The sequence below is a fragment of the Meles meles genome, chromosome 3, assembly GCF_922984935.1.
Source record: "Meles meles chromosome 3, mMelMel3.1 paternal haplotype, whole genome shotgun sequence".
Classification (NCBI taxonomy): Eukaryota; Metazoa; Chordata; class Mammalia; order Carnivora; family Mustelidae; genus Meles; species Meles meles.
Genome location: NC_060068.1, coordinates 150,017,589 through 150,033,187, shown reverse-complemented (window position 1 = coordinate 150,033,187; position 15,599 = coordinate 150,017,589). Strand labels below are relative to the sequence as shown.

At 35.4% G+C, this 15,599-nt stretch overlaps 1 protein-coding gene across 1 annotated transcript in view; it reads left to right on the top strand.

Annotated features, from left to right (window-relative positions):
- The first annotated feature begins 236 nt into the window (after positions 1-236).
- The window catches only part of CCDC152 (coiled-coil domain containing 152), a 26,806-nt gene continuing 11,443 nt past the window's right edge, over positions 237-15,599 (top strand). Inside the window, exons 1-3 of the mRNA XM_045999422.1 lie at positions 237-323; positions 2,382-2,487; positions 8,130-8,198. Coding sequence (XP_045855378.1) covers positions 237-323; positions 2,382-2,487; positions 8,130-8,198 — 262 coding nt within the window. The remainder of the gene's footprint in view (positions 324-2,381; positions 2,488-8,129; positions 8,199-15,599) is intronic.

Genomic DNA, 15,599 nt, shown 5'->3' with positions numbered 1-15,599 from the left:
GCTTAGAGAAAACTTGACTGGGAAAGTCAAGTGGAGAGGAGTGGGGAAGACTAAATGCATTTGACTATTATTAATAATGAGTATAAGAAAAAATTTGAGTGCAGTGGAGCTCAAGTAGGTGTTCCGTGGGTGAAATACAGAAACTCCAGTATTTGAGTTATTACCATTATTATCATGCTTTAGCTTTTGTTTATTTCATCTATTTTTCATCTTGTTTACTCTTCACTAGTTTAGACATGAGTGAAAGCAGCGAAGAATGTGTGAAAAAGATTAGCAGTGTGAATCTTGACAAACTTATAGATGACTTCTCACAGATAGAAAAGGTATGTAAAGATATAAAACAGTTATATAAAAGGAAAAAATGAAACAGATTTTGCCAGTGGAAGGAGTTGGGGGAAAAAGAAAAATGTACCAAAAAGTAAGCAAGGTGAAGATAGTGGAAATTTGTTTTGCTAAGTCCTTTCTCTCTTTCTTTAAAATCCATCTTTAAAATATATTTGACTTTGAATCATTTTTACTAATACATCAAAATGTTCCTGGGACAAGGAAACAGTTCATATACTTTGGCTACAGTTAAAGGGGAAATACATCTTAAATGTTCAAAATGTCCATAAACCCAGGAATGTTTTAGTAAGAATTGAAATAGACTCAATCCTCAATGTCTTACCATTACGACTAACTCATTCTATTTTTTTTTTTTAACTTTTTCCTAATCTGGTCCTTTTTCCTTCTCTTTTGCCTAAAAATAGATCCATCTGAGGGACGCTTGAGGGCTCAGTGGGTTAGGCCTCTGCCTTTGGCTCAGGTCATGATCTCAGAGTCCTGGGATGGCATTGGGCATTGGGCTCCCGGCTCAGTGGGGAGCCTGCTTCCTCCTCTCTCTCTGCCTGCCTCTCTGCCTACTTGTGCTCTCTCTCTCTCTCTGTGTCAAATAAATAAATAAAATCTTAAAAAATGGATCCATTTGTAGTTTCCCTCCACCAACTCTGGATACGGTACATGCATATATTAGGTGTTTTCCCCCTTATCTGCCCTGGAGAGGAATATTGCTGTTACAAAGATGTAGGCAGGAGGCGCCTGGGTGGCTCAGTGGGTTAAAGCCTCTGCCTTCAACTCAGGTCATGATCCCAGGGTCCTGGAATCGAGCCCCGCATGGAGCCCTCTGCTCAGCGGGAACCCTGCTTCCTCCTCTCTCTCTTCCTGTCTCTCTGTCTACTCTGTCTGTCAAATAAATAAAATCTTAAAAAAAAAAAAAAGATGTAGGTAGATAAATGAAAGATTTGAGGAGTGAGTTTTTGAAGCAAAGGTGGGAAGAGGAATAATACCCGCCTCTATTTTCTTTCCTTATCATTCTTCGCTGTTCCTTCTATTCCTCCACACAGTATTGTATGACCATAATAAAATATATAATCATGATGATGAGTATTTTGAGGTAACATTAGGAACTTTTTTAAAATGATAAACTTGAATTTTCTTAACCAAGTGACTCTTACCAAAATAAGAGAATAGAGAAAGAAATAAGAGGCATTGTTGGTGGCAGAGGGATTGATGCAAAGTTTTTAGAGATTATTCAGAAATATCTATCCTATCCTTAAGTATTTTAAATAAGAAATATTGATTTCTTGATGTGAATGGTATTGTGATTGTATTAAGAATTTTATCTCTTAGAGATACATGTAGATGATGAGATTTATAGATGAAATAATTTAATGTCAGGGAGTTGCTTTGAGATAAACTGAGAAGCAGAGAGAATAGGAAAGTGGGTAGAGATATAGATGATACAATGAATTGATGATTTTTGAAGCAGTTCCAAGGGTATATGGCAGCTATTACACGATGCATAAAGATACCAAAAAGATGTTTATTCATTGTTTATAGTAGCAAAAAAGTGAAAACAACACAAATTACAGTATACTCATAAACGAAACTCAATGAAGCTCTTAAGAATGAAGTAGACCTTTATGTGCTTACATAACATCATCTTAAAGATAACTGTTCTAAGTGGAACACCCAGGTGCAGAATAGAGCATAATATGATCCTTTCCTAGAGTTGTATAGTCATAAAATATTTTGGAAATATATGTAAGGAATTGTTAACCAGAGGACTGTGGATTAAATAATTGGAAACAAGGAGATTCATGTTAAGTCCTATTGATTTTCATAACTCTTTATAACTGTTAGTCTGTTTTAATTTTTTCCCATGTTACTTTTAAAATTAAAAATAAATTAGGAAGTTGACTTGCATAAAATATATGCCAGACTTAATTATTAGACTTTTAGGTATTAAGTGGTTTGTATTTTCATTAGTCTTCATGTCAGTAGGTTAAAAAAAAAAAAAAATTAGCAGCATTGTTCTGGTAATAATGTTATTTCTTCTACAGAAAATGATAGAAACCAGTGGAAAGAATAATATACTGGATATACAGTTGGAAAAAACTAACCATTTGTTAAAAGTAATGCAAACAAAGGAGGTCTCAATTAAAGAAGGTTAGTTCTTTGCTGCCTAAAGAAATGCTAATTCTAATGAGAGTATTTTTTGGTTAAACAGTGATTAATATTATACCATATATTTGTAAAATATTTTAAATTTCCATAGAGCTTTCTGGGCTATCATTTCATTTTACCCTTACTATAGCCCTGATGGATAGGATTGGTATTACCCAAGCTACCTCAGTAATGAAGAAACACAGAATGAAAGAAGTTAATCTATCTGAGGCCACAAAACTAAGAAATGGCAAATCCAAGGCTCAAAACCAAGGATAAAAATAACAGTTGAATTCCTGTCTCACAATTACACCAAAAGAAACTTCAGATGGGTCAAAAATTTTAGGGCCCAAAATGAGCTGTTCTAGTCCAAAGCTCTCCCTTTACTTCTGGGACAGCCAGGCCACGTGTACCTCTCAGCTTCCAGCAGCCAGCTACCTTCCCTGCCGTGGCCCTGCTCTTGGTCTATCCTTCTTTGCCCACCTCCTGGCCTGCCAGGAGCCTGAGAGCCTGGGTTCTCTGCAGGACAAGGTGCTGCTCTTTGAGAATGTCATCTTGCTTTGAGGCACAGTGGTCTGGGACTACACACGGATAAACCAGTTTTAGCTGCACCGGCAGCCCCAAGGCCTGGTAGTGCTTGGCTTCCGTGTGCAACCAGTTCAGGGCATCTGGAGAAGTCAGGAGAGCCTGAATTCCCTCGATTTCATCTGGTTGCACAGTTCAAAACTGCAAAGGTTATCAAAAACAAGAAAACTCTGAGAAGCTGTCACACGCAAGAGGACCCAAACAGACATGATGAATTTATGTCCTGTGGTACAATGAATGGGATTCTGGAATAGAAAAAGAACGTAAGGTAAAAACTAGAAAACCTGAATAAAACATAGATTTTACTTAATGTATCAACATTGGTTCATTAATTATTAAAAAACATACCATACTAATGTCAGATGTTTATAGGAGAAACTGGGCATAGGATATTTGGCAATTCCCTATAATACCTTCCTGATTTTTCAGGATATATATTTAGTAGAAAACCATACTAAAAAAAAGTGGGGGAGAAATGAAACCACAGGAACAAAAAATAGAAGAGAATATGGGTTTTTGTGGGGCTTTTGTGTGTTTGTTTTTTAGTGCAGAGAAGGCCTCTCCAGATGTGACAGTCATCTGATTAAATTATGGCACACTTATTTGATGAAATACTAAGCAGCTGATAAGAATAAAGTAGCTCCATATGATATAGAATAAGCTCCAAGATACAGTAAATGAAAACAACAATGTTCACCAGAGCATGCTATCATTTTTATGAAAATACCTTTGTACACACAAAACATCCTCTGCCTTACACACCTGTGTATCTCTCAAAAGGTAAGCAGCAGCACCCTGGTAACAGTGCTTGCTTTGGAGGAAGGGAGACTGATTAGCCTGGGGCCAGAGATTGGAGAGAGAATCATTTTGCACTATATTACTATGTTTCGTGTGTATTTATTATTTGAAAAAAATAAATACCTTTTACAAATCCAGTTCTACTTATTCTCAGCTGATGGCCTTTTCACTGGGTAATACACAGAAGTAAAAGAACTAGTGGGAGTAACAGCTCACAGAGCCAAGTATGTACTAGTTCACTTAGAAAACACTACATATGTGATTAGATTTCAGCAGTAAAGAACGAGACCATCATATTGTATGTTCTACATTTGCTACCAGATAAAGAATTTCTGCCAGTTCAAGATGATAATTAGTATTGAGAGCCAAGTGCTAAAAAAACCTTTTCATACGTAATTATATTCAACATTTCCAAGTGCTTTGTGAAATAGGTAATATTCAAATTGCTAGTTAGTGGCAGAGCCTAAATTTGAGCTCAAAATAAACATGTATTTACTGAATTATACAATAGTATAATTAAGAACTAGCTTAACATTCTGAATGCTAATTTTTAAGAATAGGACAGTATTCATTATAAAATCCAACAGAAATGATGTGGGTAAATATTTGCAAAAAAAAAAAATGTTTGTCAAAAATGTTTGTTAAATGTTTGCTAAAAGCCATTATTCTAAAATAACAAATGGTGGGGTGCCTGGGTGGCTCAGTGTGTTAAAGTCTCTGCCTTCAGCTTAGGTGATGGTCCTGGGGTCCTGGGATAGAGCCCCGCATCCAGCTCTCTGCTCAGTAGGGAGCCTGCTTCCCCCTCTCTCTGCCTGCCTCTCTGCCTACTTGTGATCTCTGTCTGTCAAATAAATAAATAAAATCTTTAAAAAAATAAAATAACGAATGGTATTCTACCTTATAAAGTTTTTATTGAACCAATTTCCTTTGGGGGGGGGAAGTGTCAAGAGAGCCACCTTGTGTTCATATTTTGAAAATACACATTTAAAAAAATCAGTTTCAGTTTCAAGGTTCTGTTTCCAATTTGCTGATTATAGTTGGCCTTTGAAAAACACAGGTTTGAACTACATGAATCTACTTATATGCACATGCTTTTTCATAAGTACAGTGCAATACTTTAAAGGTATTTTCCTTGTGATTTTTCTGATAATTTTCTTTTCCCTAGCTTACTGTATTGTAAAAATATAGGCTATAATACATAGCATAAAAGCTATTAACACATATTTTGTGTTATCAGTAAGGATTTAGTCAACAGTTGGCTATTAGTAAAGATTCCGAACTTTATTTTTTTTAGGATTTTATGTATTTATTCACGAGTGACAGAGAAAGAGAGGCAGAGGGAGAAGCAGGCTCCATGCAGAGCGAGAAGCCCAATGGGGGGACTCAAGTCCCAGGACCGTGGGATCATTACCTGAGCTGAAGGCATATGCCCAACCGACTGAGCCACCCAGGTGCCCCCAATTTTTTTTTTCTTTTTTTAAGTAAACTCTACATCCAAAGTGGGGCTTGAACTCACAACCCTGAGATCCAGAGTCACCTGCTCTAAAAACTGAGACAGCCAGGTGCCCCAGTAGTTAAGTTTTTGAAGAGTCAAAAGTTGCACTCAGATTTCCAACTGCATAAGAGTCAGCTCCTCTAACCCCCATGTTACTCAAGGGTCGACTGTCCTGAGATAGCTTCAGCCACCGTATTTCATGAACTGCTGGGTTATTTCCTCTAGAAGGCAAAAAGAGAAATGATGGCAGAGTCTATGCCTCCTTAATTTTTTTTAAGATACTAAGTAATCGCTACATTCATGGTGGGTGGGGCTCACAACTTAGAACCCCAAGATCAAGAGTCACATGCTTCACTGACTGAGCCAGCCAGGCACCCCCTTCATTTTCTAATCATAGCAGCTAACATAGCAACATATGAAGTAGGCTATGTCAAGTGTGAATTAACCATCATTCTGTTACTGGGGAATACCAAACGAGGGGAAAAAAAAAAGAATGGTGGGAACTTCGAGTGGGTGGTGGGGATGGTAGAGGGGATGCATGGAGGAGTGAAAAACCACAATAGTAGAACCTTACATCTGCATAAAGATTTTAACTTCTACGAAACACTTTCATTAGTTGAAAAAAGTACATAGAGACTCGGTGCAGACCTCTAACTGAAAGGCGAAGTTTTTCATTCTCCCCTCACGGTATTGGTTCTTTCCTTCAGTCAATAAATAAAAATGCTATTGAACACCTATGAAATAGTCACCATGTTAGATGACAGAAATATCAATTAATAAGAAATGATCCTTACTGAATGAGTTCATCGTCTAGTGGGAGAAGCCACAAACAACTAAAACAACTGAAATGAGCAAAGGAAAGGACGTATATACAAATTCCTGAGAGACAGAGGAGAGAAATAAAAACAATAACAGTGTTGAATGTTTGTGAATAAATTTAGAAAGTATTGTTTTCTCATTTGGTTGTCAGAACCATCATATATATGAGACTAGTCTTATATGTGAGGGAAGAAGAGTATTATCCATAGTTTTATTTTACAGATAGAGAATATAAAGATCAAACAGGTTAAGTAGATTGTCCAGGGTGTCATAACTAGAGAGTGAAAAAGAGGAAACTCTATTCTTGTCCCTCAGACTCCAGGTTTCATGGTTTCATCAGCATATCCTATAATTCCTGAGGAAGTAGTGAAAAGCAGATTAACAGCAGGATTTGAAATGGGGAAAACCTACGTTCAAGTCCATCCCTTCCATTTACTAACTCTGGAATCCTGGGCAAGTAACCGAACTTCTATGGGTGACTGCCCCCCTCTTTATAAAATCAGGCTAATAGTACCAACCTCTCAGTAGCATTTTGAAAACTAACTGGGGTAATGTTTATAATGTACTTAATGTAATGCCTGGCAGAGTGAACGTTCAATAATTGGTATTTTTATACTAGATAACTTTTTATTATTAGATACAAAGACATTATTTAATATTTAACTATCAAAACAGATGCCCAACTGGAACGTCAGTCACCATGTCATATGAGTGCATACTGGCTGAATGTCCATCTTGGGCCTCTAAAACTGAGTGAAAGAGAATAAGACTCAATATTTATTAGCTGTTAAGCCAAGCACATTCAGTTGAAATTGTCCTACTTTAAAAAAAAAAAAAAGGGAAAATTGTCCTTCAACTTTACAAGTTTTAAGATTTTAAAGATATTAAGTTACTCTTTTGTGAACTTTCCATCACTGTGTATTTAGCTAGTGTAATTGTAAACTTAAACTAGTGCAACCCGCACTCCCGAAGCTTCAGTAAACATTCAGTAGGAATCACTATCAGAAGGAATCTTTCTCTGATTCTGTTCCTGCCCTCTTTCCAGGGCCTCCAACCAATTCATATTTTCAGCACTCTTCTAGAGTGCTCCTGGGCTGGTCTTCTTTGTGATAGTAAAGTAGTTAAGTTCTAGTCTTTACTGCCTGACTGCTGGGGTTCAAGTTGTAGCTCTAGCCTTTACTAGTTATAAGTGTGACATTGGGCAATTTACTAAACTTCTGTGTGTCCGTTTCCTCATAGGTAAAATGAAGCAAATACTAGGACCTACCTCATAGGGTTAGGAGGGCTAACTTATTCAATATTTGCAAAGCACTTAGAATAGCAATATAATGTTATTTTCAGGCCAGAGCTTTATCAGCCGTTTCTTGCTTCAGTTTACTGTAATATTGCCTGTCTATCGATCAGTCACTCAGCAAATATTATGGAGTGTCTGCTATGGACCACAGCTACTCTAAATACTAGGAAGAAATGTGAACAGAACAGAAAATAGTGCCTGATACCCTGGGGCTTACAGCCAAGTGGACTGCTTGACTTACAGAAGTTTCCATCTCTGTTGCTACCCACTAAAGTTTTATTTATTGCTAGTTATAACCGAGAGTATATTGAAAACTTATATTCACATGACAGGGTGTAAAAGCTTTCAGTGAAGGCCCCAGACATGTCCAAGTGTACCTTCCTTCTAGGGCAAATATTTCTAAAGCATGTGGAGTGGGAGATCCCTCCTATGCTGAATTTATTGTAGGTAGAAAACTCATGACCAAATCCCAGGATGCACTTGACTTTAATAAGTACTTTTTAATTACCCTTTAATTATCTTTAAATTATCTACGTTGAGATTGCTAGTTGCCTTAAGATCTCATAATTGTCAATTAAGTATTTTAAGCCTTTCAACTTTGAGACAATAGTTCTAAAATAAAAACGATTTTCAAATATGTCTTTCATATTTTAGAATGTGCTACTCTTCATAATATGATAAAAGGGCTACAACAGACCATTAAATCTCAACATGATTTGAGAGGTAAGTTAGAAAAAAAATCTCTAAAAATACGTTATATTTGAGTGGCTTTAAAAATAGAGTTTTTACATCATTGACCGTAAGTTTCTTCTAATCTGGTCTTGTTAAATTCATCAGCTAATGACAAGACTCCTCACCAGCAAATCATACTTTTCTAAATTATTATGAAATAAATACTACCCTGAGCAGGACAGTTCAGTCTGATTCTGACAGGCACATCAAGGGGGATGTTTTATAATTGGTCATAATAATTCTCTTTATTTTCAAAAGTTTAGGACTATATTTATTCTTGGGGGTACTCTTGGTCTTTAAAGACCTTGTGTTCAGTTTTGAAGGGTAGTTACTTACTAGTAGTTACATGATGAATATACTACTCAAACTGCCTGATAGTTTGCTACTTAATTTTCATCATAAATGAAGCTTTGTTTGTGTAAATGAAGCCAACATCTCTGCTTACCTTATTTTTGCTAGTCATGCTAACCCAATGTGCTTGTTCATTGACAAAATGCTCAAAGCAAACAAGTGTTTTGTCCTGTTCTGATTTAACTACAGTGCAGTGTTTATGGGATTTTCTTTTTCTGTATTGGTGATTAGATGAAATTGCCTTCAGAGTCCCTCCCAATAAAAAACTCACACCAAACAAGAATTTTTCATTTTAGTCCTCTTTTTTATCATAAAGTACTTTACATATGGAGGTGAAACATAATAATCTTACATATCATTTATTTGCTTTGGCATGTTATTCCTTATTGTTTTTTGAATGTTCTAATTGAGATTTATCTTTAAGAATTACTGTTAGTTCTTACTCCACCCCCCCATTGTTTTACCTTAAAATATTTCCTCAAGTGTTGATGGAACAAATAAAAAAATTGTATTAAAAGACTTCATATTTACACTCTCAAAACAGCATCTGCAGTACAGAAAGGATTCATTTTCCTATCAATACACCACTAAAAGCTGTTGTGGAAATCAGGAAAGGTAATAGATGGGGAACAACACCATCTCCAATGCCTGTTCTTTTGGCTGAGTCCCACAGACTTCTGATCTCCTCAGGTCCCACAGATTTTCACTTTTTGGCTCTAGAAGTCTGCTCACTTTTGTCAGCATTTGAGTCCCATCCCACACCTGGTTTGGGCTTTAATTTTCCCATCTCAGGGCTGAGGTTCAAAACAACTTTTCCCTTCTCTGTGACTAAATAAATACACCTAACTGCATTTTAGAAGTTGTGAATGTTCATAATCCTTACAGTCCTCTTATTCTAGGATTCAAATGGTATTTAACTTTTTCCAGGATTTTGTTCAAATAAAGCATCTACCAGAAATTAAAGTTACTTTGAAGCCCCAGAAAGTTAATGTTTAATGTATTCATTACCGAATTACAATTATTTTTGTAAAAAAGATATCAAATATTGATCACTGGTCAAAGATACAATCTTTTCACAGGTATAATATCCTCTCTTTGAAATAATGTGTGTTTGGAGTTTAAAGCATGGACATGTGTCCTTAGAGTATGATTCATCACAATATATCAAATGATAGGGATTTTTCCTATATTACTGTATATTATATGCTAGTTTAGGAGAACCTCAGTAATTCATTGTATGAAAGATAGTGTCATTCTGCCATCAAGTCTATGGTTAGTTACTACCAGGGCAAAGAAAACAAGATTCAGAAATTTTTGTTCATTAGAAGAGAATTCAGAAATTTAAGAATTCAACCACATGGGGGTACCTGGGTGGCTCAGTTGTTTAAATGTCTGCCTTTGGCATAGGTCATGATGCCAAGGTCCTGGAATGGAGCCTGGCATCAGGCTCCCTGCTCATCAGGAAGCCTATTTCTCCCTTTCCCACTCGCCCTGCTTGTGTTCCCTCTCTCGCTATGTCTTTCTCTGTCAAATAAATAAAATTCTTAAAAAAAAAAAAAAGAATTCAAACACATGGGCATGGTGTTGTGGAGAAAAACACAAGAAATCAGCTGCAAATACAGAGCTTTGCTAAAATCAGTGGAATTCAAGCGTACTTTTGCCAATTATCTCTAGATAATTTCTTGCAATTTAATATTGCTTTTTTTTTCTTGTCTGAACTAAACCTGAATAACTTGAATGTATTTAGGCCCATACTCTATCAGCATAGGTTTCCAGAAAGACATTGATTTTGTATAGTAAAGTTGTACTATACATAACAATCAATCATAGTAAGCAAAATGATTAATCAAAACTGATCACTGATCAGAATGTTTTTAAAAGGACAATAGCACGTGGTTGAGTGCTATTCTATGAAAGAATAATCTGAGAAAGTAAGCTAATCAATGATTAGTTTTCTCCTAAGAAAGTATTGCTCGAATTAAAAGTAGTTTGGAAAATATAGAAATACTTCCCTCAACACACAATTTAACATGTTAGCTTCTGTTATATCCTTGGAAAAATGCTACATTTATATAAGTACATTCTATGTGGGGAAATGATCTGCTGTGAGTATATACTTCAGAACCTTCATTATTTAAAAATTGCCTCCTTCCAAAAGAGATTTGCTAAAGGCACATTAAAAGAAACCTAAGCACAAAACCCATAAACAAGACCAATTACATAATTTTCAGGGCCCCATGCAAAAGTGAAAATGTGAAGCCCAATGTGCAAAAGTTAGGGGAAAAGTAACATTACAGGTTCTAAAATATAGGCTCACTGTTCGGCAGGGAGCATGCTTCCTCCTCTCTCCCTCTCTCTGCCTACTTGTGATCGCTGTCTGACAAATAAATAAAATCTTCAAAAATAAGGTTCTAAAATATAGAGCTTTTTTCCTTTCTTCTGTGGTCTCTCTCAACTTGCCAGGGTTTTGTACTTTCTGTTAATATTGCTCTAGGCAAAAAAATAAATAAATAAAAATTTTTAATAGGAGCATTAATATTACCATTCATCTTTATATTGTACATGCCATTTTTAAATTCAAAGATACATAATTCTCAAAAGCACATAACTAATACTTCATAGCTTGTACATGCACATCTGTTTCATTCTTACCACAATAGTGAAAATGCTGCACAAAACTACCTAAACCATTTATTATTCATTTTACTTCTTGGTCCCTTGTACCAATACACTCCACCTTCACTTCCCAATGAACAAAGAACTAAAAAGAAAAGGAACTATGAATTTTCCTATCCTTCTCTTTCCTTTCATGTCATCCTTTTAAGCATAATTAGATGGTTAATAGAGAGAAATAACAGAATTAACCAAGGACATGATACAGCTGCATCCTGTGCCCTCCTTAATGCCCATCACCCAGTTACCCCATCCCCCCAACCACCTCTCCTCCAGCAACCCTCAGTTTATTTCCTTCAGTTGAGAGTCTCTTATGGTTTGCCTCCTTCTGTTTTCATCTTATTTTATTTTTCCTTTTGTTCCCCTATGTAATTTATATCTGCAATATACAAACGTGGTCTACAAATTGACCAGCAGGGATAAATAGAATTTTTAAATGGGTAAAATATATTAGTAAAATTATGGAAATTGGAATGAATGGGTGGCTCAGTCATTAAGCATCTGCCTTCGGCTCTGGTAGTGATCCCAGAGTCCTGGGATCAAGCCCCCCATCGGGCTGCCTGCTTGGCAGGAAACCTGTTTCTCCCTCTCCCACTCCCCCTACTTGTATTCCCTCTCTCACTGCATCTCTCTCTGTCAAATAAATAAAATCTTTAAAAATATATATGGAAGGGGCACCTGGGTAGCTCAGTGGGTTAAGCCTCTGTCTTCAGCTCAGGTCATGATCTCGGGGTCCTGGGATCGAGCCCCGCATCAGGCTCTCTGCTCAACAGGGAGCCTGCTTCCCTCCCTCTCTGCCTGCCTCTCTGCCTACTTGTGATCTCTCTCTCTCTCTCTCTCTCTCTCTCTGTTAAATAAATAAATATCTTTTAAAAATAATAATAAATAAATAAAAGAAAAAAATAAAAATATATATGGAAATGTATATTTGTATGCATATGTATGATCCAGGGGTTAAGTGCAAAGGGAAAAACTGATAAGGAAACACAATTACACCAGGGCTGTGGAAGTGGGAGAAAGAAGGAGGAAAAAAAGAGGGAGAAGAAGGCAGAAAGAAAATGAAAGAAAGAGAAGGGAAGAGTGTCCTAAAAGAAACTCAGCATGTATGATAGATCCTATTTATATAAAATCATAAAAATGTATGTAGATATATGCATAGAAAAATTGCAGACTTGAAGGAATGTCCATTTTTAGGAATTTTTTTGCAAAGTAATATATATAATACAATTTTTTATTGGTAAAAAACAAAACCAGTACAAATGTATGATATGTTTATAAATAATTACATTAGCTGAGAGAAAAATTTTGAAAAAATACAGATAAGGCTGCTAATATTGATAACTTCGGTGAAATAAGTGGTCAGGGAAGGTGTGTAGAGATGATTAGCTTCCCTTTATAGATACTTCACTTACTAAGAGAAGCAAGTATACTTTTATAAATTAGAAAACATCAAATACCTTTTCTTTCATCTTTCAGTAAAGGATGATTCAACATTTCCAATAGATACATAAGGTATTAGTTGCCTAGTTAGCACAATGTTTTTTAGGCAGCGTCCAGCCCTTAATTATTGTGACAAAACAAAATAAAAACAAATTTAAAAAACCTTAAACTTGAAAATCATATAAAACTGAGTAACAGAAAGTAATACTTCTTTGTTATTATAGAGATCAAAATCCTCTAAAATCTCCAGTTTTCCTAATTCTAAAATACATACATTCTACTAACAAGACACATTTCACCACTATCAGGTTACAACACTATTGTGTCCCCATGGTTTGACAATCAAATTGGAGTGGGAGTGGGCACATGTGGTGATGAGCACTGTGTGTTATATGCAACTAATGAATAGTTGAACACTGCATCAGAAACTAATGATGTACTATATGCTGGCTAATTGAACATAATAATAAAAGAATAAATAAACAAAAAATAAATAATAAAGAAATATATCTGAAGTCATTTGTTCTAAAGACAGTAGTGTAAGGTAAATATTCTAGTTGAAAATATTTTCAGATTATTGGTGCTCTTCATTCAATGAAACACCAGTTATCCAACAAAATTTTTATAGAACTGAAGCTACCATCAAGATTAAGCTCTTCATTTTTAAATATGACCCTTTAATAGATAACTTTCCCGCCTGTCTGATCACAGCCTTTAAAAGCAAATTGATTTTAGATTTTTACTGTCATTGTAATGTTGTGATTTAATGGATATTCATGTTACTCATCATCTTCCCCTGTAAACATAGTTCTGGGGTTTCCCCTTCTGCCCCAAAATACTTCTATTCTCCCATTATCAGGACTTCAAACTTTGCAGTTAGTGTTTACTCTTTCTCTCCAACAACATCAATTTACCCACAAAATGCATATTCATAACCTCTTGTCCATGCTTACACAATGGCTTCATATGTGGACTCCATTTCTAAGGTCTCCTCTCAACATTACTATACTATAAGACAAAACTTTCTAAAGCATTATTCAGATAATGTCAAAAATCCTTAATGATTTGTTACTGCTGTGACTAGTTTTTGACAATATTAAGACTGTAGGAAGAAAGTATAATTGGATATTGAGTGAGATTTGTCCTATTAACATGAAATTGGTAACTAGGGCCCAAGATTTTTTTTTAAAAAATTAAGCTAAATATTTCCACATTCTAAAGAGAGCTGCTAATATGTTATCAAAACTTAGGGTGATTAAGGAGGGCACATGATGTGATGAGACCATCAACAACTGATGAATTATTGAACACTACATCTGAAAATAATGATGTGCTATGTGTAGGCTAATTGAATTCGAATTAAAAGAAAGTTAGGGTGAACCTAGGCTCTTTATTATATTAGTCAAAATAAAGGGCAAAAAACCCCACACAATTTAAAGAGACAGCGATGTCTGCCATGAAGTCACATGTCATGGAGACATGGCAGAGATGTTGGAATTACCGGACTAGAATTTTAAAACAACTATAATTAATATGCTAATTAATATAATTAATATGCTAAGAGATGTTGGAATTACCGGACTAGAATTTTAAAACAACTATAATTAATATGTAATGGATCAAGTAGCATGCAAGAAGATACTGGCAATACAAGTAAGAGAGATGGAAATCCTAAGAAAGAAACAAAAAGGAATGCTAGAGACTACAAACACTGTAACAGAAATGAAGAATGGTCAGTAGGCTTATTACTACAACAAAGTGGAATTCATCTCAAGTATGCAAGACTGGTTTAACATTGAAAAATCCATTAATTTAATCCAGAACACCAACAGACTGAAAAGATGATCATATTAGTAGATGCAGAAAAACTATTTGACAAAATCCAACACCCATGCATGCTTAAAAAACAAAATAAACTCTATAAACTAGGAATAGAGGGAATGTACTCAACTTGATTAAAAAAAAAAAATAGAAGTCCACAGCTAACACCATACTTAGTGCTGAGATCAGGAATAAGTCCACTAAGATCAGGAATAAGGCAAAGATAGCCTATCTCACCACTCTTTTTCAACATTGAACTAGAAATTCTAGTTAATGCAATAAGACAAGAAAAGGAAATAAAAGGTATACAGATTGGGAAGGAAGAAATAAAACTGTCTTTGTTCATAGATGACAATATCATCTATGTAGAAAATCCAAAAGATTTGAAAAAAAAGAAAAGAAAAACCTGGAACTAATAACCAATTATGACAAGGTTGCAATATACAAAGTTCATATATAAAAGTCAATTGCTTTCTTATATACCAGCAATGAATAAGTGACTTTGAAATTAAAGACACAATACTATTTACATTGACAGCCCCAAAATGAAATATTTAGGTATACATATAACAAAATATGTATAAGATCTATATAAGGAAAACTACAAAACTCTGAAGTAAATAAAAAAAGAACTAAATAAATGGAGAAATGGTCCATGTTCATGGATAGGAAGACTCAATATTGTCAAGATGTCAGTTTTTCCCAACTTGGTCTATAAATTCAGTGTGATCCCAATCAAAATTCTGGCAAGTTATTTGTGGATATCAACAAATTGATTCTAAATAATACAGAACTGGAATTGTTACCCAGATCTATGTCTTATTCAGCCTTGTCATTGGTCCTAGTTAATCACTGAACTCAAGCTCTGGTCTCTATTTCACAATGGTTTTGAATTACAGTCTTGGTGCCATGCCTACTCCTGGCCTAATTTTAGCTTTGAGCACCATTTCTGTCTGGCTTGGGTGCAGATCCTGGTTCTGTTTTGAACCCTTGTCACACACACTATATCAGAATGGGCTTTTTCCTGGTCTAAGTATATCTGCTTTTCCTTAAAACACCTAGAAGTTAACAAGAATGAGTATAGAAAACTGTCAGGCTCTGCTCCTT